The sequence below is a fragment of the Octopus sinensis genome, linkage group LG11, assembly GCF_006345805.1.
Source record: "Octopus sinensis linkage group LG11, ASM634580v1, whole genome shotgun sequence".
In the NCBI taxonomy this organism is placed as follows: Eukaryota; Metazoa; Mollusca; class Cephalopoda; order Octopoda; family Octopodidae; genus Octopus; species Octopus sinensis.
In genome coordinates this window covers 69853458-69879810 of record NC_043007.1, presented here as the reverse complement: position 1 = coordinate 69879810, position 26353 = coordinate 69853458, and the positions used below count along the sequence as shown (strand labels likewise).

The following is a 26353-nucleotide window of genomic DNA, read 5'->3' as shown; positions in this document are numbered from 1 at the left end:
ATGCCATCACCCAGATGTCAATGACTTCTTCAAATTATATTGATTTCAAATTTTAGCATAAGACCAGCAAGTTCGGGGATGTTGTTTGTTTGTTTCTTCCTTCTCAAGTCATGAGTGCCTCATAAGGGCCGGTTTCCCAGTTTCCTTGGCGTATAGGTTTCCTACCTGGACGGGACGGTGGTTCGTCGCAGGTGAGCTGCAAGATGCAGGAGGAAAGAGTGAGAGAAAGTTGTGGCGAAAGAGTGAGCAGAAGTTTGCCATTACCTTCTGCCGGAGCTGCATGGAGCTTAGGTGTTTCACTCATAAACGCACACATCGCCCGGTCTGAGATTCAAACCCACGAGTTCACTGCTCTAACCACTAGGCCATGTGCCTCCACAAGTTCGGGGATGGGGTTAAGTCGATTTCATCAACCCCAATGCTCACTTGGTACTTATTTTCTCAACTTAAAAAGAATGAAAGGCAAAGTCAACCTCAGTAGAATTTGAACTCGGAACATAAAGACAGATGAAATGCCACTAAGTATTTTGCCCAAAGTGCTAACAATTTTGCTAGCTTGCCACCTTCTTATCAAACTATATTAAGTTGCAAAAGTGTTCCAACTCTTTCGTGATTACATCCCCGCCGCTCTTAAACAGCTCCACATTGACTAGCGCTACTGTTTTATTGTTCTTCAAGCAACAAGTAACTTTGGTGACTTCTTCTGTCAAGATATTCTCCTCTGTCATCTGCTGGTGACTCACCAAAACATTTCAATTCAGTGAAGTCAATGAGTTCAACACTTTTTGGAAATGTTCCACCTTTTGATTGATCCTTATTTGTTACCAATGTCCACTTATCCTTACTTTTATTTGCTCACACATCAACCATTTCTTGCTCCAGTCAGCTCTTGCATGATTCTTGTATCATTCCTTACTGTAACTTCTTCTCACCCTTTGTCTTTCTCCTATGGGTAGTGGGTAGTATCCTCAGTTATTACTATGGGGATTAACAATGCTACTTACCCATGTTTCAGGCTTGGCTGACACATTCTGGAATTAGCTGCTCTGATCCAGGGTTATAGATCCTTTCTGTTGACTTCAAAGCTTTAGTTCAGTATATATATCATAGGTGTCCCCAGAATGACCCATGTTTATGAAGGAGAAGGGATGAAGCACAAGACTAATAGCATTGCCTTCAGTTTTCAAACTGCAATAGAATCTGTGAGTAGATTCAACCATCCAGGTGGTTAGGTTCTTTGCAATAATCATTGACTCTCTGATTGCTTACAGAAAAGTTTATATATTTTCTTTACCTTGCAGTACCTAACAGCTTGCAATGATGCAATGAAGTGGTTTATTCACCGGGAGCAAAAGTCGAGGATTTTTCAGCAGTCTTTTTGAAGCACACAGAAACTTGAGACTGCCAATAACTGTATGTTATGGCCAAGTCTTACAATGTCAAAAACACCATATAGAATGAAATAACTTCTCTCCAATCAAAAACTAGAGAAATTGCTCCAAATGCACTCTTTACACACAACTGAGCACATAATTTAAATGTGGTTCTAATTGAAGCAGGAAGCTCTAATATTCAAGCCTAATTGTTTTTTGAAACCTTAGAGAGCATCTATACTTTTTTTTTTTACCTGGTAATTTACTTCATCTTTCAGTACTAAAAGAAAAAAGATATAATCAGATCAAATAATTTGTTCTGACTCTAGAAAAAATTGTGATACTATTTTAGTATACAGAAAGTCACTTGTAAAGGTTATTCTGTAGAACTTATCAATATTTGTACTAGCTCTAAGGAAGCCAACTGGTAAAATTATTAGTGTGCTGGGCAAAATGCTTAGCAGCATTTTGTTCAATCTTGAAAATTCTGTGAAAATTCTGCTGAGGGCCTTATTTTTCATCTTTCCATGGTCAATAAAATAATACCAGTGGAGCAGTGGGTCACTATAATCAACTTATCCCTCACCGAGAATTGCTGGCCTTGTGCCAAAATTCAAAACCAATATAAGTACTAAAAAATAAATAAATGCGCCCTTTTAAAGCCTATCCAGGCCCATGGGCCTGGTTTCCCGGTTTCTATGGTGTATGTGTTCCCCAGCTGGATAGGATGCCAGTCCATCTCAGCATTACTCATTTTTGCCAGCTGAGTGGACTGTCGCCCGGTCCAGGAATCGAAACCACAATCTTATGATCATGATGCTGACACCCTAACCACTAAGACATGCAACTCCACATATAAGTACTAGCTCTACAAAAAATTCTGCATGGTGAGATAGAAAACTGTAATACTAAACAACTCACTGATGCAAAGGTTTCAAGTTATAACATTCAGTACTTGTGAATTCTTAGTTATTCTTATGTTCTGCAATAAAGTGCTAGACAAGCCTTTTGATTATCTACGCATTTATGGAAAAGTAGTCTAGATATGGTATCAACTCATTTGATGCAGCTTTTTGGAAAAGATACAAAAAGTATGAAAAATGAGCTTGAATGGCAAAGCATTGCTTGCACTTTGGTACTAGAGGCCTGAAAATGCCACACCCATGTTATGGGTCTCAGAGTTATTGTAGAACACTAGAACAAGAGTCAAAGAAAACATTAATAGAACAAAAAATAAACAAGGATGGTTCTAAAGCCCATTAGAGCTATGTCCCCAAGATTGATCCCTTTTAAACACGTCAGTGTTCAGGTCCCAAATTGTTCATTCCAGTTTAATGCATTTGATAGTAGGGAGAAGATGGGGGAAGCAATGATGAAGTAGAAATAGAGAGAAAGATAAATAGATGCATAAGAAAGTTAGGGAAGCAGGATGGAGAGAGGTTTTTAAAAACCCATTTGTGGTCATGTATATGTATGCTTGTGTATACATTTTCTTTTTAAGTGCAGGAGACTATTAAGAACCAATCCTTGTATTCAGGATATATCCAACTAGCTGGTTAAAGTAAACTTTCACTCATGAGGACAGTGGTAGTAAGCTTCATTTTCAGATTTCATGAAGGCACCTAGGTGGAGGGAGCTCTTCAGTATGATACTTTTTTCTGCTAAACTAAGTCTGCATCACCTATTGCTGTTGCAGTAAGGGCTTGTGCAGCCTTTTTTGTCAAAAGTCATATATATCTTGCCAATGTTACGATATTATATCTCTATTGGATATTAAATGACTTGTGGTTGTTGAAACTGTTAGTGAATGTGCCTTCCATTGTGCCCACATGTTTTCCTGTTCTTAGTTGCCTGTGGAATAAACATTTTCCACACATACATAAATACAGGGACATTTTTCAAAAATATACTTTGAAAGTTTCATTTAGCATCACAACTAGCATAAAAAAGGATTGGCTCTTCCGTTATCAGTGCTTTTTTCACCATATATATAATATATATAACAAATATACATGCCTACATATACACACACACGTACACTCACATGCATCGACATACACCTACATAAATGTGCCCATGCACACACACACACACACACAAATATATGCTTTGCAAAGATTAATAAAGTATTTTTTCCTTTTATCTTAATTCACTTTCAGAAGACATTTGTGACACACAATTTAAATGCTCCTCTTGAAATCCCAGAATGAAAGGGTTTTGCTCTTCACACAACTGGTACTGAGAAGAATTCCATCTACTTTTTAATATTATTTTTCTTTTAATACTTTTGAATATTTGCACACACAAGTATGTTTTAACTTTAAAACATTTATTACTGGGACACAAGTTACACTAAAAAAAAAAGGTAAGTTTTCTTTCTTTATTCATTAGTAAAGCAGCAGGGCATGCGTTTAATTGAAATGGCTAAGGTTTGTGTACCAGTCATTATTACGGTATACTTCCTGCATACGTAACTATTTTGGATCTAATTACGGGTGTTTTGCTCATTAATTTTCAGTTGACCAAAGCCAAGGGTAGAAACAAAACGGTTTTCAGTTTATACAGTATAAAAATGTGAAATGGTTGAGTAAGAATAGCAGGAGTTGTTCGGTGTAATTACAATTGTTCTTGTGTGTAACACCACCACCACCACCTCTACGATTATCATCATCAACGTCACTGTCACTACCACCACCAGCACCGTCGTCGTCACCACTACCATCAGCAGCACCGTCGTCGTCACCACTACCATCAGCAGCACCGTCGTCGTCACCACTACCATCAGCAGCAGCACCCCTCCCGCACTACCACCACCATCAGCAGCAGTTCTTATTTCCTTTAGTTTTAGACAAACTGGGCAGATAGGTTAAAAATCCTTGCTGCTGACTCGCGTCGTTCTCTTAACAAGGCCTCCCTCTATACTTATTGATGTTTATATCTTCATAAATATATATTAACCACAGTTTACTACTATTAAACACAGTTTGCCTCAATTCTGCTGGATGAAGATATTCTAGATTTACTTAAAAAAAAAAAAAAGCTCTTATTTTAGCTGCGATGGAGGAAAGCTTCTCTGCAAGTGATGCTGGTATGTAAACAACATTGTTTTATTAATTCTGAAATATTTCTTCAGAGTCATCATTTTCCCGTCCGGTTGCCAATTTTCTCATCATTTATACAACATCATCTTTTACTATCTTTTAATTATTTTTTTCATTATATTTCATATTACCCTTAGTTCTTTAGACGTAATCTACTCCTTCCCTTCTTACCGAAATTCTGAGACATTTTTTACGTCTTGGGAACGAAGACATTCTTATTCAACAGACATTAAGTAATTATTATTATTACTACCCAAATATACTTCACTCTAGAGATATTTCTTTCCTTGTTTTAAACAACTGGGCACCTTTTTAATGTTCTGTTGTAACTCTATCCTGGCATCTCTGATAATGGAAGAAACAGACCGTCTGACGACTGTTCTGTCTTTATAAAAATTGACAGTTCAACTGAATTGTTTAAGTGAAAGGGATTTATTCTTTTATTGTTCTCTACTCTCTTCATTAGTAGACAAATCCATCTCTTTTACATACTGCCTACTTACATTATCTTGAAATCTTTTAAAACGATTCTCTTAATATCTTCCAAATGGTAATGCCGCCAACATAAACCCTTTTTTTTCCGCTTTCAATATTAACTTCTGATAACTCTCATGCTGGTATTAAATTACTGTTAATATTTGTGGGAAATACGTTTCGTTAGTAATTATTTGTTATGTATTGTCGATTAATAATTGTGAAACCAACTTGATGAAACCAAGCATTTTCACTTCGGTGAATAATCACCGTAAAGCCTCGATCATAAACTTATTAAAGTTTAATTTTAGTCGGTGTCTCCTTCCACTGAATATAATGTAGTGTCTTTATTGTAACAGTTATGTTGTTGAACATAACCGGCAAATTACAATTTAATTTCTGCCCATTGCCGTCAATATGTTCATACTGTACATACATATACATGCTACTATTATATAGCATGTATACATACTGTATATGCATAGTGTGTGTGTATATAAACATACTGTACATATACATATATATCTACAAAATAAATTATATTTTTCACTAATGTCTGTAACAGTTATTTTGTCCTGTTATCTCCACCCCGAATCGACTTTGAACTACCGTTGCCCCATTTCTTTCATTATCTTCACTTTTTTTTATCTTCTTCAGATACAAGGAAGCTAATTACTTTCAGTATTTTTTTTTCTTCATAGATATACTTCCGTAAATGATAATCAATCTTCGCTAATTATCTGTTCATCGTTCAAACCATATTAAGAATTACTACGGTTTGTCTATGGCTTATTAAGTGTAATTAGCCACTTGTGGATTTTGTTTTGAAATATTATACGCACACCTTACAGGAAAGGGTTTGCACCGGTTTCTTATTCGTTCATATTATCGATCAATTATATATAACTATTTTCTAAATTTTAGAACGATGTTTATGATGTAAAGTATTTCTAAGAGAAATATATTTTAGAAATTGAAACGTACACACACTATATGTGAACGAAGCTTTTAATTCCAGCGATAAAGCCCTTCTCAGTGTTTGACACACCCTCTCCAATATTAAGTTCCCTTCTGTTCCCCTATATTATAAAGAAGGCCTTTAAAACTAAATGACTTTGGTTTAACTTCAATAAACATTCGTCTCATGTCTTGTTCTTTTACTCTCATCAATTGCCAAATACTGCGCATAATAAACTCCACACGTTTACTACATGTGAGTCGCGTCTGCCACTAAATTATTATTATTATTATTGTCAGCCGTAACCCATCACTTGTTTCTCAATTTACTATTTTGGGAAAAAGCCTAAACGTCACATAGTCTAATTTCTTCTTTCCTATAAAATTGGAGTCTTGTCAATATTGTTTACCCTTGTTCATCATTCATCTACGTACAACCCACTCAGCATCCCATACTGGGCATCGATTCCGAAACTGCCGTTTGCAGTTGTTACTTTGAAGCTCTGAAACATAACTCTGTGTTATATATACACGTACACACACACACACACATATATATATATATATATAAATGAAAATATTTTTGTCTTGATCCTGTACTGTACACGTAAGACGAAGTGTGTGTAGTGTGTTGTTCACACCGGTTTCTGTATTGAACATGCATTTTTATATTTACTCATAAAAGAATCCTTTCGAAATAATAAAAGGTTAAGATATGTGTTACTCTTGAATAACCAAGATAGATTTTTAATGATGTGTAAATTAATCATTTGCATAACATCACTAGCTTTAATGTACACTTACGATGGAACCCGAAGGTAATGTCAGAAGCTTGTCAATGTGTGAACTGGACACAGTATCCTGGTGTCAGTCAGGTCAAGACAATTAATACTCAGAACTGGGCAATAAATGACATGGTCTGTTAGTAAATTACTGTAAAATTTATAGTTTCTGAGTTTTAGAGGGGTAGATTCGCACCTCACCTTGAAAAATGTATTTTTTCTGAAGGAGTTTATTTAGATTCTTAGGTTTTACATGTCGGAAATTATGAATTTGTCCCCCACCACCACCACCAAGAAAGAAATCAAAAATTATTCCCCACTCCCAAGTTACCTCTTAATTTTAAATATATTGTATATTGAAGTGTGGAAATTTCATTAAAGCAGGTATGTAACCTGGAAAAATACGGGGATTTTTACAACAATATCGAAACAAGAAGACCTAAGAATATTTTTTTGGTGCTTTAGTTAATTTCCTGAATTTTTTTTTTTTTTGCTCAAAATTTTTATTATTCAACCCCTCGCCCCCACTGCAGATAATTCGCCCTTCCCCATAAGTGTTTTCATTTTTTTCCCGGATATGTTTTTCTAAATTACTTTAACATGGGAAATTACTTTTAGGCATAAAAAAAATTATTTTCAGTTTTTTTTATTTACCCCTAATTATCTCTTGAAGAGTATGCTACTACTTGTTATAAGAGAGTACCTCCTACTCTACAGCAGGACTTCTGGGCCTCTTCATAGCCCTAGATCTTTTAAAACTCTATACACAAGCAATAACATGTACAAACATACAAATCTATACTTAAAGTATTAGAAATGAATAAACAACTTTTCTCTGGTGCTTTTATTGATACACTACTTTCCATTAACAGTACCTGTGGAAATTCCAAAGTTATTTTAAAGAACTGTTAGATAGTTTGAAGTTTATAGAGATCCACAAGCTATAATTACTTTTAAATTTGTACTCTGTTTGAAACAGTAAAGTTTTAACCATTGAGATGAAATCAAAGACTGTGTTATTCTGTGACTACAACTACTTTGTTAAAGATTTACCAAAACTTAATACACTATATTAGATCCTTATTTTCATTTAAGGAAAAGCTAATGCAACTAGACTTGAAAGGAATCTTAGAGAATGGTATAATAGCTGTGAGGTGTTCAAAATACTTATCCATAACATAGGTACAGGTGTGATTGTGTGGGTAAACAGTTTGCTCTGTAACCATGTTCTTGGTTTGGTTCCACTACATAGTACCTTGGGCAAGTGTCTTTTACAATAGAGTTGAGATGATTCTTTGAGTGAAATTTGGTCAACAGAAGCAGTATGGAAGCTTGTGTGTGTATGTATATTTATTCTTTTACTTGTTTCAGTCATTTGACTGTGGCCATGCTGGAGCACCGCCTTTAGTTGGTAAATTGACCCCAGGAATTATTCTTTGTAAACCTAGTATTTATTCTGTTGGTCTCTTTTCCCTGGGCTGCTAAGTTATGGGGGATGTAAACAAACCAACATCGGTTGTCAAGCAATCGTGGGGGAAAAGCACACACACACACACATACAACAGGTTTCTGTCATTTTCCATCTACCAAATCCACTCACAAGGCTTTGGTCAGTTCAAGGCTACAGCAGAAGACACTTGCCCAAGGTGCCATGCAGTAGGACAGAACCTGGAACCATGTGGTTGGGAAACAAGCTTCTTACCATGCAGCTATGCCTGTACATACATTCATATAATGTCCTTTTTCCATGCTGCCATGGGTTGAATGGTTTGACAGGATAGTACCAGATAACTGCATCAAGTACCAATTCCTGCTTTAGTCCGGTTGCTAAGTCTGGATGCTTTTTCTAATGCCAACTTCTTTACAGTGTGTATTGGCTGTTTTCTTTGTGGCAACTGGCAGGAGTGAGGTCACCAAGTAACTCATAAAACAAGTCCCCTCCTACCGAGTGGAGGAGGAGGAGGTGTTTTTATACCACCTCCTTCTCCACTTTTACCAAGTGTTGAGAGGCTAAAGTATGATAGACTTGACTTGACAGCATTCACCCGGGGTGGGTTGAGCTGGCTTCATTCATCCTCAATGCTGCATCTCTCACAAACGCCGACCAGGCCTGGCGATTTGAGGCTAATGACTGCGTGATCTCCAACCACTCCTTATTCCAGCGGCGAACGCCGTAGATCAGCCAGGTTTTTCGTTGTCCACCACATCGCTTTCGCCAACCCTGAAGGGGAGCTGGGGAAATTGCTGCGTAGATGAATTCTCCTGGTTGATGACGGAGGGCATGACCCAGCCAACGCAGACGTCTCGTTAGGATGACTTGGCGGAGGAAGGTGATTCTGCACTGGTGTCGCACCAAATTGTTGGAGACAAAGTGATGCCATCGGACACGAAGGATGTGGCGTAGACAGAGGTGATCGAAGGATTCTTGTTACTTAATATCTTCCACCCTCATTGGCCATGACTCGCTGCCATAAAGAAGAATCGTTCGCACTAGTGCTTGGTATGATAGAGGGGCAGGAGATAGTCTCTTGCTGTGGAGGAAATATGTAATTATTGCAAGAGAGAATAAGATGGTAGAGACAAGGTGTTAGGGCATACCCTCAAGGTATAAAAGTGTGAAGAAGATAGGGACAGAGTACCGGGGAAGGGTGGGTGTTTAAGTTTGTTAGTGCGAAAGGAAAGTTACAGATGATTATAGGGGGAGGGACTGGAGGAGAACGCAGTGAATGGTGAACATAAAAGAAGGTGTGGTCAATGGTGAATCTCAGTTTTAAGGTAAGGTGAAGGAAATAGTAGACCAAGGAGGAGGATGTAGCAGTAGAAAAAAAAGTGGGGTGGAGGTGAGCAGCAGTATAGTAAGCAATAGGGAGAGGGGGAGATGCAGTGATAGAGATGGCGGTTAGAGCTTGAAAATGATTGATATAGTGCCAAACAAAGGTGTATGGGAGGTCACTGATGGTAGATTTGAGAGGGTTTTGAGAATGATTGCAGCTATTGGAAAATGTGAGGTGTTTGAATACGAGACAGCAGTCATGTGATGTAGCTAATGAGAAAGGGTTGTGGAAAATAAAGTAGGAAAGGTTGATATGGAAGCCGTGTGATTGGTGACAAAAGAAAGCAATTCTTCCAAGGAGAAAGATATACTTGTAGCTTAAAAGGGGATGAAATATGTGCAGTTCTGCTCTGAGAATTAGAGCAGTTTAATGAATAGTGCTGTAGTTAGAAAAGTAATGGTAGGATAGGTATCGGGGATGAGATTTAGGGAAGGCTTGACAGGAACAGGTTAGGTGCAGAGGTGGTGTTGTCATAAACAGATTGGTTTTTTTTCTTTCTCTGGGATTAGTCAAATTAATGTAGATGCATCTGATGAGATCCCAGTTAGGTGCCAAATAAAAAAGTGATTAAGGTTGTTCCTCAGTTTTCAGTCGATGGAGAAAAAGCTAAATTTGCCCTGTTTAAATTCCTACCACATAGGTTACATATATCATGCTTTCATAATGTGTGCACTGAGATCCCTGTTGGCAGACCCCTGATTATAAATAAACCACTTATGGTATGCAAATTAGTACTCTGTGATACCTGTGCCGGTGGCATGTAAAAATCACCATCCGAATGTGGCCGATGTCAGCGCCACCTTGACTGGCACCTCTGCTGGTGGCACGTAAAAAGCACCCACTACACTCACCGAGTGGTTGGCGTTAGGAAGGGCATCCGGCTGTAGAAACACTGCCAGATCCGACTAGAACCTGGTGCAGCCTCCTGGCTTCCCAGACCCCGGTCGAACTGTCCAACCCGTGCTAGCACGGAAAACGGACGTTAAACGATGATGATGAATTCTCTGTAGCTATGTAAACAGATTGGCTGCCTGATTCTCTGGTATTGGTAAAATTCATGTAGACACCTGATACACTCAGCAAGATTTGAAAATTGATTAAGATTGTTCTTTTTTTCAGTCTACAGAGGAACAACTAAATTTGTTCTGTTTATATACTTACTATACAATTACATATAAACAATCTTTTTAGAGCTTCATCTTGGCAAGAAGGATGATCTTGAGCACAGCAAATTGTCAAACATCTCAGTCCTTTGTCATTTCCTCCATCACGGGGTCTGTCTACACAATATACATCACATGGCCATACCAGCACAGCTGTCTCTTGCACACCACATCTGATACCTCTTATGCCCAGTTTTTCTCTCAACACATTTACACATTGTCATACATGCACACTAATTTTGCACATCTAATGGAGCATGCTAGCTTCTGTCTAAACTTCTGTATTCATGGCCCATGTCTCACTAACATGTAGCATTGCTGTTCTTACACTCGTACAATCGGTCTTTCACTCCAAGAGAGAACACTTTTATTACCAACAGAGGTAACAGCTCCCTGAACTTTCTCCAGCTGGTTCTTATTCTAAGTAATTATATGTTGAGAACATCCTTCACTGCTAATTAGGTTACCTTGGTAACCAAAACTATCTGTAGATAGTTTCTATTACCAAGATACTTTTAGGCATTAAAATAGAACTCTGTTTCCCATGTGTTCTTGATATTGCACCTATGCATCTGCTACAAAGTCTGTTCTCTGATAAACTTCCTGTGATTCAATTGCACCTCTTGTGTGCCCAAAGCTTATACTGGGTACATTATATGGAATTTCCACCGCTGACTTCTATACATATTGAACAAGGCCATTTTCTTGAAGGGAGTAGCAGCCTGTCAATTTTCCTGCTTACAAGAACTTCGGTCTTTGCTGAGTTAACTATAAGGCCTTTGATTCCAGGTTTTGTTTCCATGCTTGGAATTTCTTTCCTGGTTATACCACAAATTCAGGTTTAGGAACAAAGTCTTCATCATTGAGTAGTTTCAATAGGCAATCAACCTGAAACTCCTCTGTTATAGCATGGGGGACAATATTGAATTCATTGCTGGTCTTGTTATTAATTCTCACCTTATTGATGGTATTCTGTTCATGGCTGAATGGCTCACTCCAGCCATTTGTCTATTCCTAGCTTCTGCAGTGATCACTAAATCAGGGAGTGAGTGATCCCGTTGAAGGCTTTGTCTAGGTTGATGAATGCCAAGTACAACAGTTTATTATTTTTGGCTAAATATTTCTGTATTTGCCTTACTAGAAAGAGAACAGCAGCAGTAGTAGTACTTTTCTCTGGCACAAAACCAAACTTCATCTCATTGAGGTTAATTCTCTTCCAATTTAATTGAGCTATAATTCTTTCAGTAACTTTCACCTGGTCCAGCAATTTGATGCTTCTGTAATTACTTCTAAGATATCTGCTTTACCTTTGTAGCTGTTGACTATAATGCTGTGATACCAGTTCTTGGGTAGCGTACCCTTTCAGTACAACCTGATTAACTGTACAGGTGACAAGGCCACATCCCACTGCCAAATATTTTAAGCATTTTGGTTGTAATTCCTGATGGGCCAGAGGATTTCTCGGTCTTTTATGTATGATTGATGAAGTAATTCTTGATTGCTTTATCTACCATACTTCTGTCAACTCAGATGGCTGGTCCCTGAAAGATAAAAGATATACATATCTAAATATTATTTAAAACGGTTTGATTCTGCCCCATGCAACTTAAGTTTATAGGGTTGTTACTGAAACTTAGCTCGTCTGACTTTGGCAGCTGAGTGGAGAGGTGCAGGAAGTTCAAGATGGCTACTGTAAACTTGACTGCTATTGGTTGAGATAGATTGCATGGGATTATTAAAAGTGAAATTGAATTTCAGGACTCGACAGGAAGCTGGTGGTGCCTTTCAGTTTGGGTTGTCTTGGAAAGGGACTTAAGTGACTTTAGATCTGTGGCAAGGTTGTATGTGTGTGTGTGTGTGGAGATGCTGAAAAGTTCTGGCTTTTAAGGGCATCACAAAAGGCCTAGTTGGAGGCCCATCCTTCTAAGTTCTTTTACAAGGCTTAGAAAAATTGAAGGACTGCAGCAATAAGTGTGTGAATCTGAGAGAAGAATATGTTGAATAAAATCATAAACTGCTCTTGCTGTATTTTCTTTTACCCAAAGCCAAGAATTTTTCAGCATCCCTTCGTGTGTGTGTGTGTGTGTGTGTGTGTGTGTGCATGCATGCACGCACGCACACACACACACAACCCAGCTGTATGAGTGTAGGTGTGGGTGGCTGATGCTCTCTCTCTCACTGCACCTGTCCCATTTTTCCCTGCCACCCTTTTTCTCCCATCTGCCACCATTCCAACATACCATTCTCCAAGCCTTTCATTAACTCCAATCTGACCCCTCCATCTTCTTTAACTTCACCTCCCACATCTACCCTAACCCACCCCTTCCCTCCTTTAAATGCAGCTGTAATCTGCATGACCTTCTGGTCTATAGTTTCTTCCTTATGCCTGGCTCTTTCCCTTGCTCTCACCCATGCCGTTGCTCCTGCCCCTACCTCTCCAACATCATTATCCTCATTGGCACCTACCACTACCCCTGCCACATCACCAACTCTTTTACCTGCACCTCTAGCAATGCCATCTGTTGCTCTCTGTCCTTTTCTATATATTGGTCAAACAAGATGCTACTTGGCTGACCGGTTCACTGACCACCTCCAAGACATCACTAGGTAATGACACCCTGCTCTCATACCACTTCTGCTCAACCAGTCATTTGCTGCATTTGTCTGTCAGACTGTCTTTCCACAGAGGCCACCTGGACTCCCACCTCTGCTATGAACAGGAATTGATCTCTCTTCCTTTGCTCCTTATGACCTTAATTCGCCACCACTTTTCATTTAAAACCAACCCCACACATCTCCCACCTTTAACTGCTCCTCCCCTCCACCCCACACTTGTACACTGCTTAACTCAGTTCTCTCATCACACACACCATTATGTAAACATCCATACACACCATTCAACTCTACTCACATCACACACACACCTTCCAACTTCACACACACTAGCACCCAATACTTCCCTGTACGTACACCTCACACCATTATGCACACTCACACACTCTCATATGCACACACACACACACCACTATAGGAATACCCTTCACACTGTTCAACTTTAACTTCACCTCCCACATCTATACACCATTATGCACACTTCCACATGCATGCACATGCACTCCACATGCACCTTCCCACCCCCCACACACTACCACCCAACTCCTAACTCTCGTCACCTTTATCCCACCTTGCACCTCCATGTATTCACCCACAACACAGTATCCACTCCCAAGATCACACATAATGCATATGCACACATGTACACAACACATAAACACAACTTTCACATGTTAACACACAATACATACAAAGAGTATAGGGCCACACACATTTCATGCATGCACGCACACACACACATGTACACACACCATTCAAACAAGCACACATTAACTGCTACATGCAAACGTTTGCACACATGCACACACTATACACAGCTTCACACACATGTTGATCCACACCCACACACAAAATGATGCATGTCACTCTACACAATGCATGCATTAGGTTACTTATACACATGCTCCCATATGCACACATGCTCACATAATTTTAAACTTGCACACACACACATACACACGTGCTTGCTCCCATTCACACATACACACTCACCTACTTAATTCTTTCATACACACATTCTTGCACATCCTAATTCAGCTGGGTCACTGTTATTATCTCCCCTTCACCCAACCTCTTTCTTCTGGTCATTTCATCATGTTTTTATTCTCTCTCCATTTTTATTCTTTCAACCTTTTTCTGTTGAAGAGTATAGGCTCGAAACATCAAAGACCTTTTTGTTCTTCCCAAGTGTCAAACTAATACAACTGTTTATTGTTCTCTCACTTGTCTTTGTCTTTTGTTTTCTGTAAATTTGAACTATATATATTTATATATACTCTCCCTCTCTCACGTACACACACTTATGTATATATATATATAGTGTGTCTGTATATATCCTCACAAAGGAAATGACAACAGGATAACTGGTGATTTACTCTACTTGAGATGACCTGTCCCTGCTAAGTACAATTGTGGCCATAAAGGCAGATCTTTTTTGTCTGTGCTTCTCACCTCCTGCACACAGTCTATCCTCTGATGGTCTTTACTCATCCTCCATTTGAACTCATCACCTATTGTATTCCCTTCCCTTATGTCTTTAGCTCTCCCTCATAAACCTACCTGCTCACAGCTTGACCCCTGTCAAATCTCTTCCCCACAACATATTCTCCTAATATCCTCATCCCATGATGAGAAGGTTGAAGCTGTGGGAAGATGGTGTATAATGAGAGCAATGGAGCAAATAGTCCCTGCAAGGTACTTTAGAGGTGGGAGGAGGAGAAGTGCATAATATAAATGCTGCAGTGCTTCCCTGGTGGAGAAGCATTGGGGAGTGAGGGGAGGAAGAGTGAGTGCAGTGATGGAAAGGAAGGGTAGAGGGCATCTTAGAGGTGATAGGACAAGAGATTAAGAAGAGGTGTTTAGTGGCAATAAGGGTTACCTATCTGAAGGTGTGATGTGACTGGCAGAGATGGGAAGCATGGAGGCGAAGTGGGGACAGTAAGGTAGGCTTCAGTGAGCAAGTGTGTGTGTTACAGCTTATTAATCATGATTCTTGTATTAATGAGCATTTAACTATGGATGGACAGGTCTTCTGTAGCACTGCATGTCATCAGACAGCACGCTCTTGTTTCATCTTCTCCATCAGATATAGCATGTTCAGCCTTCACAACTTCATCCCAAGCCTTCCTTGGCCTCCTTCTTCCACAAGTTCCACTAACATGGAGTACTCTACTTCCTTACGTAGCAATCATCCTCCATAAACATCACATACCTGTATTAGGGCAGCCTTCTCTCTTATACACTACACCCGATTTCTCTTAGGCCCAGTTTTTTTTCTCACCTCTTTGTACTCAAGTGTTCATGCATGCTAACATTGAACTGCCACTGGAACATGCTAGTTTCATTTATTTCTGGTCTTTGGTCCATGTCTTATTACCATGCAGCATTACAGTTCTGACACAAGTTTCACACAATCTGTCCTTTACTCTGACAGAGAAGATCATCATCGTTTACCATCCGCTTTCCATGCTAGCATGGGTTGGACGATTTTGACTGAGGGCTGGTGAACCAGATGGTTGCACCAGGCTCCAATCTTGATTTGGCAGAATTTCTACAGCTGGATGCCCTTCCTAACGCCAACCACTCCGAGAGTGTAGTGGGTGCTTTTTATGTGCCACCAGCATGGGGGCCAGTCAGGCGGTACTGGCAACGACCTCGCTCGAATCCTTTTAGATATACCACCAGCACAGGTGCCAGTAAGGCAACTATGGTAACGATCACGCTTGAATGGTGCTTTGTGATAATAGCTCTGAACCTTTTCCAACTCATTCTTATTCCAGCTGCAATACTTTCTGATCAATAATTTCCCCTGCTAATTATGTCTCCAAGGTAAGAGAAACTACTGAAGACTTCTAATGAGTTGTCTGGACATTTAAGAGAATCTATTTCCAGTATGTTCATGGTAGATAATGCATTTATCATATTAGAAGCTTACCTTCTCTGGTGAGTCTGCCTATGAGTCCACTATATTTCATGTGTGACCATAGTTTACCCTGAGTACAGTGTATGGAATATACCTAGTCCTTTCTTGCACATCAAACAAGACCACTTTCTTGATGACACCAGGCACCGGTTTCTCATTTTTTTATTGCCTACAAGGGGCTACACACAGAGGGGACAAACAAGGGCAGACAAACGGATTAATTGATATATCGACTCCAGTGCGTAACTGGTACTTATTTAATCGACCCTGAAAAGATGAAAGGCAAAGTTACCTCGGCAGAATTTGAACTCAGAACGTAGCGGCAGAGGAAATACTGCTAAGCATTTCACCCGGCATGCTTATGTTTCTGCCAGCTCACCACCTTTTTCTTTCTTATTAAAACCTTCATCATTGCTAAATTTACCTTGAGGTCTCTTGATTCTAGGTTTAGCTTCTGCACCTGAAATTACCCTTACAGATTCAGCTATGAAAATTAGATCAGCAAGATGTTGGAGTCCCCTTGGACAGTCAATCTTAAACTTCTGTGCTGGCTTGGTCTATTATGAATGAGAGAGAGAGAGAGGAAGATAAAGACTAAACCTTGGTGGACCCCTGCCTTTATGCTAAATTTTTCTTAAAAATCATTGTTGACTCATTTTATTTACTGCATCTTTGCACATGATTTGTGCAGCCCTCATCCACAATTTATTGCATGTGGTGCCCTTAGAAATTTCAGTTTACTCTTAGCTAAGTATTTCTCCTGTTGTTGCCTTGCTTGAGAGATGGCATCCTTGATACCTCTGCTGGGGCATGAAGCTACACTGCATCTTATGCAGTCAGTGTGTGAGTGTGCGTGCACACGTGATACATGCACATTTTGTTTTTTTATTAACAATTGGCAAAAATTACAGAATGTCACAAAACTCTTGGCTCTTGAGACACTCTGTAACATCTGCTGACTTTTAAAAAAAAAACACGTACTTATGTTTTGAGTTCTGTTTTCCTGTTTGCAAGACCAAACCTATATATATATATATATATATATATAGAGTGGTTGTATACTGTCAACTTAACGTGACAGTTCTGTAAGGGAATTACACCACTGCTGTTTAGCCCTAGGAAGCATCGACGCTTCCTATTGGCCTTGACACATTTCCTGTGTCCTTATATATTTCGTAAATAAATACGGACATATATATATATATATATGAGAAGGGGGATATTTAACTGTGTGGTTAAGAAGTTTGCTTCTCAAACCTCATGGTTTCCAGTTCAGTCCCACTCCATGTATCTTCCACTACAACACCAGATTGATCAAAACCTTGTGAGTGAATTTAGTAGATGGATGGAAATTGAAAGCCTATCATACCATGAAAACAACAAAAGTACAAGAGACTTTCACAGTCAAGGTTATTAGTTTGATGTTCAAGTGATGGAGTATCATGTGTCAGATGTAATCCTTCTTCGGACACCAGAGAAGTCTAGGCAAACCTGGGAGGAAAAGAAAGCAGATACACAAAACAAAAAGTGAGCCAGGAAAAAAATATGCACATGTGGGCTGTATGTGTGCACATACATTGTGTATGTGGGTGTGTTTGTGTCTTGATTTGATATTGCATGATAGCTGTAAATGAGCATCACTGATATACAAGCAGTGTTGATAATTTCCAATCTTCCATTCAAATGTCAGGCCATGGGAAAATATTACTTTACTTGGGAACAGGTAAGGGTTGGTGACAAGAAGGGCATCAAGCTGTAGAAAATTTACCCTTTTGAGCACGGAAAAGTGGTTGTCAAAAAACGATGATGATAAATATAACTCACTTTCCTCTTTTTTCCATCCGGGGTGTCCATGTATTTACTGCAAAACGCCTATCTCTGTCCCTCTATACCTTTAATCTCTCAACTGGCACAAAGCCACCATACCTCAATACTACTCACCCTTCCCAGTTGAGGGGTTTTGCCTCATTGTGTTCTGCAAGGTACTTAGTGACTCTGTCAGTGCTGGTGTCGCATGGAGAGGACTAGTGCTGGTGTTGCATGGGGAGGACTAGTGCTGGTGTTGCATGGAGAAAACCAGTGCTGGTGTCGCATGGAGAGGACCAGTGCTGATGTCGCATGGAGAGGACCAGTGCTGGTGTCGCATGGAGAGGACCCTGTACACTCTGTAAAGTTGTTAGCATTAGGAAGAGCATCCAGCTGTAGAAACCATACCAAAACAGACAATGGAATCTGGTACAGCAGCCAGCCTTGCCAACTCCTGTCAAACTGTCCAACCCATGCCAGCATGAAAAAGACATTAAATGAGGATGACATATATGTGTGTTTGTACACACACATATTAGATAATACATAAAACACCAAGGTGAATGGAGCCATAGCCAGGAAGAGCTGAAGTCATCAAACAATACTCTATGATTATCAGGTGTTTTGACACTGAACCATCCCAATGGTGGGTCAGCAGATGTGGCCAAATTATTGCCCATCATGTCTTCCTGGCTTCCAGCTTAACTCTTCTCTTTTGCTCCACAACCAGCAAAATGCTCTTTTCAGCTGCCTCCCCCATCCTGTGCACAGCCACCCTTTGCTTCTTTCCTCATTCCAATGTCTGTAAGCATTCTCTTTACTAACGGAGAATAGAATCCTCTACAGCTATCCTTGACTGGAAAAAACCATGACTATCATCCCTTCTCTATAGTTTGAGAATCTTCCTGCAGAAGGCTCATACTTTGCATGTTTCTGTTCAAAGCCTTGGTCACGCTCTTTTCCCCATGAGACTGTAAGTTTAATCAAGATCATTTTCATTGCCTTTTCAGACCCTAAAACTATATCTGGCCTCTTGTCATTAGATTCTCATACCTTGTTGATAACCACATACAATTAAACTCATAAGGAGTCCTCATTTTATGATGGTTCAGTTTGCAATGATTCAAATTCAGGCTGATTTAAAATTTTTACCACCCATTTGGTGTGAATGGTTCCTCCTACTCTTGCTTTTATTTAGCAGTCTTTCTAAATTGATTGCTTCTGAAAGCTGTATTAAATACATACAATAATAATAATAATAATGATGATGATGGACTCTCTCGTTGAAGACAACCTGAGTGTTCAGCTTTTGCTGAATGACCAGCACAGATGATTTGTATATAGTGATCAAATGTATGTGCTGTACATTAGTTCACTGTCTCCATCAAATTGATGTTGTCTGAACAAATGCACAGTGTGCCATGCACCAGATGTCATAGTGATCACAGAGCAATGTGAGATGAAGTGAGATGAAGAACACAACATACTACACAGTCTAGGAATTGAAACCATGATCTCTCGATCATGAGTGTAACATTTACAATGATTTCAGATTTTGGTACAAGTCCAGAAATTTCAGGGGAGGAAGTAAGTCAATTACTTTAACCCTAGTGCTCAATTGGTATTTAGTTCATTGACCCCCAAAAGCATAAAAAAGTATTATGATAATGATAGAAGTTGTTAAAAAATGTGTCCATCTATGAGTGCAATTTCTAATGTGCATACCTTATATATTTGTGTATATGTGTAGATATACGCATTATTGGTTAGATGTAAAACTGGTAGTTGCTGTTTGATAAATTTTGTTTGCATTTATGACTTGACATTGACTACAATCTATAATATGAATGTGGATTGTCTGAATCTAGTAAAGCGATGCATGAAAAATGTGGATTGAAAGATGTTAAGTTCTGTGATAGCTTTATACTGTATTCTTCAATTTCTACGAGTCTATTTTGAAGGCGCATGGCTCAGTGGTTAGAGCATCGAGCTTACGATTGTGAAGTTGTGAAATTCGATTCCTGGACCGGGCTGCGTGTTGTATTCTTGAGCAAGACACTTTATTTCACATTGCTCCAGTTCACTCAACTGTAGAAATGAGCTGCGATATCACTGGTGCCAAGCTGTATCGGCCATTGCCTTTCCCTTGGATAACACTGGTGGTGTGGAGAGGAGAGGCCAGTATGCATGGGTGATTGCTGGTCTTCCATAAACAACCTTGCCCGGACTTGTGCCTGGGTGGGTAACTTTCTAGGTGCAATCCCACGGTCAGTCATAACCGAAGGGGGTCTCTCACTTTATTTTAACAGATTCATTCATTTTCTGTGTTGCTACTCTTTATAGTATTGAGCTATAACTACATGTGGTATCTATTTATGTCTTGGTAAACTGAGTTGTGGTCCAATGCTCTATTGACACAGGTAACTCTGCTTCAGATTCTTATGTATACTTTTGTTGACATACATATGCTATTTTAGTGAGTAATTGAATAGTCTATTTGTCTTTTCTTTTTTGTGGAAAAATATTTTACATTTAATTTCATTCATTCAGTTTCAGATTCTCTTACATAGCTATTGTTAAAAATTACCATAATTTTCTCTTTGGGCTACACACTGTTGATTATGCCATCTAATTGATAATGCTAATTGATGTCTAAATTGTCAAGCAACTGTTGAGTTTGCAAATTAACTTTTGTTTAGTAGTTCATTATTTCCATTACAATTACTTCTGCTTTGTTATTTTAATTAATTTTTATTGCGAATTGAACAGCTGGAATACAGAGGATATTGTTTCTAGGCGTTTTCTAATTCTAGTTGAATTATTTTGCAAAACACGAGGTTATTATTTGTCTGGGATTTTTTCAAGTAACAAGAAAAGCAGATGCTTAGAAAATAGAAATAAAACCCCTTAAATTATCTTGAAAATCGTTTATTCACATTTAAAAGGACGGGCTTCTTTGCTCTTTTATATAGTTTTTCGTCCCCTCCTTTTGAACTTTGAGGCCTTTACTGCACAAATTTTTTTTTTTTACTCATTAATATTAGATGAAACAATCATAAATAATGCTGCTTACAAAATTAACACCAGCCATGCATAGCACCAAACACTTTCAGATTTTTTTTTCTTGTTTCTGTTAATGATTCAATTGATTTCTGAACAGTTGTACCAGAAACTGTTTCTCTGTCCACTGTACTTGAATCACACTTAAGATACAGCTAATTATTCAGTTATTTTTGTTTAAATATTTTCTTGGTGTAATAGTTTTGTAAAAGCTGGTAAAAACAACAAGTTGTCATGCATATTGGGTGCATGTGTGCGTTTGCATTCTTAATTTACAAAATACATTTCTCATTCTGTATTACTTTGCAAAACACCTCAGAATGTTGTCCTATTTTCCAGGTAGAAAGAATCTGTCTTTTATTCAGGGAAATACATGTATACATTAACAGAATTTTTTGCTCAAAAAAAGGCATTGAGCTGGCAGAAACATTAGCACACCAGGCGAAGTGCTTAGTGGTATTTTGTCTGCCATTACGTTCTGAGTTCGAATTCCGCCGAGATTGACTTTGCCTTTCATTCTTTTGGGGTCAATAAATTAAGTACTGGGGTCGATGTAATCGACTTAATCTCTTTGTCTGTCCTTGTTTGTCCCCTCTGTGTTTAGCCCCTTGTGGGCAATAAAGAAATAAGAATTTTTTGCTCAAGTTGCTTCATCTTGGAACTGAACAACTATTAATATAATGTGTCTCAGAAATTATTCTGATACAATTATATTTGATTCAAAAGCTTATTTTTTTTTTGTTTTTTTAAATTACATCTGTCTAGTGAAGGTATGTGGGTTAATGGTTAGAATATTTGGATCATGATTATAAGGTTGTGAGTTTGATTACCAGTGGTGTGTTTTGTCCTTGAGCAAGACACTATTTCATGTTGCTTCAGTCTACTCTGTTGGCAAAAATGATTAGTACCTGTATTTCAAAAGGCCAGCCTTGTCACATTCCGCATTACGTTGAATCTCCCTGAGAACTACGTTAAGAGTACGCATGTCTGTGGAGTGCTCAGCCACTTGCATGATAATTTCATGAGCAGGCTGCTTTGTTGATCAGATCAGCTGGAACTTCCGTCATTGTAACTGACAAAGTGCCATATCTGTCCAGAAAATTATCTTAACTCTTCCATTACCAACCCGGTTGAAACTGGCTCTGTAGTACAAATGTCTTGTTTGCATAAGTTTTAAATTAAAATCTTCCACCAAGCCTTAGTCACAATTGATGTTCCTAACACCAGCTTAATGTTAACTAAGTTTTTTTTACTAAATTCTTATACTCTTACTCTCTTTTACTCGTTTCAGTCATTTGACTGTGACCATGCTGGAGCACTGCCTTTAGTTGAGCAAATTGACCCCGGACTTATTCTTTGTAAGCCTAGTACTTATTCTATCGGTCTCTTTTGCTGAACCGCTAAGTTACAGGGATGTAAACACACCACCATCGGTTGTCAAGTGATGTTGTGGGGACAAACACACAGACACATACATATATACATATATACAACGGGCTTTTACAGTTTCTGTCTACAACTAACAAGGCTTTGGTTGGCCCGAGGTTATAGTAGAAGGTGCCACGCAGTGGGAATGAACCCTGAACCATGCGGTTGGTAAGCAAGTTATTTACCACACAGCCACTCCTGCGCCTAGTATCTAAAATAATTGAGAGAAACACAGCCTCTCAAAATAAATACAGTAATGAAAAGGTTAAAAAGCAGCTCATCTCTGGTGTTTTGACACGTCACCATCACACTTTGTATAGCTGGATTCTATTTCTAATGCCTTTCCTGTCAGCATTTTTTTTTTACTAGATATTCAAACTAAATCTCAATCATATTTTGAAGTGCTTGCTGATCATGCTACTACTTTTGAATAAATCATGGAAAAATACTTTTCTTTTTAACAAATAATTACATCAGTAATCCTCAACTGGAGTTTATTTGGCCCTTGGGAGTCAATATAAGAATTTGTTAATATTTATGTGCAATAAATTGCTTATACTTCAACAACACAAAATATTTAAATTTTTAAAAAACTAATCCTATGTAATTATAAAAAAGACAGCAAAATGTTGTTTTTATGCACCTTGAATGACTATGGCAGTCTGGTAGAACAAAATAATAATCAAAAGGATCCATGGGCAAAAAATGGTTGAGTACCACTGGATTAGATGGTGTGTAAATATGGATATTTACATGTAAATTATTGGAGTGAAGGTGCATGGCTTAGTGGTTAGGGCATTCGGCTCACGATTGTAAGGTTGTGAGTTCGATTCCCGGTGATGCTTTGTGTCCTTGAGCAAAACACTTTATTCTGAACAGATGAATCCTCTTACTAATAATGGTTACTCTGGACGAACCTTAATTCAATAGACAAATGATCAAAGATATTTGTCTCGTAGTGTGTTTGGAAATAGTTTTCTAAATTTGATGGCAGGCCCTGCCTAGATCATCTTATCTTTCGTCTTCCCCACAGCAAAGAAATATCTAAAAAGACTTGTCAGTCTGCATCATGGTCTTAGTGGAAAAATGGAAAAAGTGTTGTCTTGGAAGATGGTGAGGGAGAAGCTCTGGAACAGTCACCCATGGAGCTTGCACTTGCAGATAGCCATCTCCATCTCAATAGTAGTGAGCAGGGATGTCGTCTGGTAGTGGGGCTCAGGTCCCTGGAGATCCTCACTGTCACAGACTTGATCACAAACCTGTCGGAGAGCAACCAATAAATGAATACAATACCTAGAAATCAATCTATTCTACTTTTCTTTAAATAAGTTTGTGCTTATTTAAAAATTTTCTGGAACATTCAATAGAAAACCATATAAATAGATTGAAGAAATATCTTAACATCTTTGGTTCCAACTGAGAAACAAAGTCAAGCTTATCATAAAAAAAATCTTACTTTTGTTCTCTGGCACTCCTTTTTTTTTTTTTTCCTTTTTCTATAATATATGCAGATATATATTTCATCATCTTTCACTCATTTTATTTTGCCTAGAATAATTATGGATGATGAAAAATACCAAAAACATTAATATGGTGACATGTAACAAGTTTGATGTTTGTACTACTTGATGGCTGTAACCTATATTATTATTTTACTGTCTAGGAAAATGATGGAATAGATGTCTATTGGACTTATTTTGATTCCAAGTTTGCTACAAACATTTGTGTGCTTGGCTAATAGGACAATTTCATTTATTTCACATCACTTACCTGTCAGAAATAAAGATGTTTTGGAAATGTTATGTTAAACTGGGTTCTAACCTAAACTACAATGTGTATTGTACACGTGTAGTTTGCTCATAAATTATTTTTTGTCATGCAGTATACTGTGCTTATTGTAACAGAAAATATTAAATATCTATTATAAATACGTTCTCCTTTTTAGTAAGGTGAACATGTGTGAAGCAGAAGTGGTAGAGGGATGGTTTAGTGCAGACTGCAGAAATTAATTAGGGTATACTTAGATAAAATTGTGTTTATTTCCTGTGATTCAGTAATCCCCAAGTTAGATGAGATTTTTTTAGTGTCAGTAGAAGACATGTGGAAGAGTAGAACCCAAGCAAGACAACAGCCAAATGTAAGGAGAGTCAATATACCATAATGAATACTTGTTCAGCTCATTCCATCAGATGTCCTGCATAGGCAATAATGATATATCCTGGAGCATAGTTCAGTTTCCTTATTGTTAAGCAGTCAAAGGGCATCTCTTTTGGCTAGCTTGTCTACTATTGTGCTTGCTTGTCAATTCTGCTACACCACAGCTGACTGTAACTATTCCCAATTTGAAGAACTGGGTCAATGAGAATTGTCTTTGTAAATTATACAGTCATTGGAGATGAATATTTGACCTTTTGGCTGATAATTTACTTTTCTGATGAATTGCCAAGGTGGACTTGTAAAACTGATAAAAGAGGATTCTGTGTCTTTATCCATGTCTGAAGGGTAAAAAAGGGTTGTGATGATGATTGTGAGTTTGAAAATGTTCCTCTCACATTAACATTTGACATAAATTTCCATTATAAAAACTGTCTATTATAATTCCATTCACATTTTGAAAATATTATAGGAATCACCCAATGCCCCAGTACTTGACTGGTACTTTATCAACCTTAGAAAGATGAAAGGTAAGGATGGTATCAGGATGATTTGAACTCAGGACATATATGGTTGCGACTAAATATTGTAGGTCTTTTGTCTGCTGTTTGAATGATTTAGCCAATTTATCAAAATGTTTTTCTTTTTCAAGTTTAGGTGTTGATTAGTTATTTCTTAAATATTTGTTTATACTTAATACAAAACTAAACTCTTTCAGAAATCTCTTTTTGCAAATGGTCAAAGGCATGCATCCACAGCAGGAATTTTGTACTTCTGACTGTGAGACACAGTTCTGCATTGACTTGGTTTACTTTATGGAGAAATAAATATCTGAATTTTGTTTTATTTCTTTGTGGGCAAATTTACTTGCATCAGACCATTTTTTTTTTTTTTTTTTGCCAGATTTAGATTTGTTTCTTCTGTTTAATGCTGGAATTTTACTTTGCTCTTAATGATCCTTTCAGATTAAAAAATAATTTCATAATTCCGTGGAATTCACTGTTGCCACAGTTTTCTTGTCTTTGCACATATATGCAATTGAAATAATTAGGACATTTCTATAATTCTAGTCCACATCGTTTGACCTATATTCATGTAATCTCGATATCAAATTCCAAACTGCTTCCCCTCTGCTTTCTCTGTTTTCAGAAATTATTTTATTTTTAGAAACTAGTCTTAAGTTATTATTTATGTTTTGCATATATATATATATATATATATATATATACTGCTTCTGTTTTACTTCTTTCAATTTTGTACACATGTAGTCATACATGCACACATATACATAAACACAGTTTTAGCCTTTTCTATTTATCTCTTAACTGCCTTACTTTCAAAGCCTGTGTCCTTATTTATGTTGGCACTCTAGCCTTTAAACATTGTCACCACTGTTCTTATTGTTATATTGCTATTATTGTTACTATAAACTAGAGGGATGGATTGGCAGAACCATGAGAGCATTAGACAAAATGCCTTGCAGTATTTGTTCTAGCTCTTTGTATTCTGAGTTCAAATCCTGCTGAAGTTAACTTTACTGTTTGTCCTTCTGGAATTAATAAAATAAAATACAGGAGTTAACTTAATAGACTAACCTCCATATTTCTAAATTAGTGACCTTAAAACTTATTGCAACATTCTTTCAATGAGTAGGGATGTGCCCTTCTCCAAATGGAAGCTTCATT

At 38.0% G+C, this 26353-nt stretch overlaps 1 protein-coding gene across 10 annotated transcripts in view; it reads left to right on the top strand.

The window, feature by feature from the left end:
• Nucleotides 1-4187: 4187 nt before the first annotated feature.
• LOC115217030 (echinoderm microtubule-associated protein-like 2) overlaps nucleotides 4188-26353 on the top strand; it is a 236370-nt gene continuing 214204 nt past the window's right edge. For 7 of the 10 annotated variants that reach the window (XM_036507662.1, XM_036507659.1, XM_036507658.1 and 4 more), the window contains exon 1: nucleotides 4188-4461. In XM_036507662.1, coding sequence (XP_036363555.1) covers nucleotides 4431-4461 — 31 coding nt within the window. In that variant the 5' untranslated portion in view covers nucleotides 4188-4430. The remainder of the gene's footprint in view (nucleotides 4462-26353) is intronic. The other 3 variants (XM_036507669.1, XM_036507666.1, XM_036507667.1) reach the window with 1 other exon arrangement.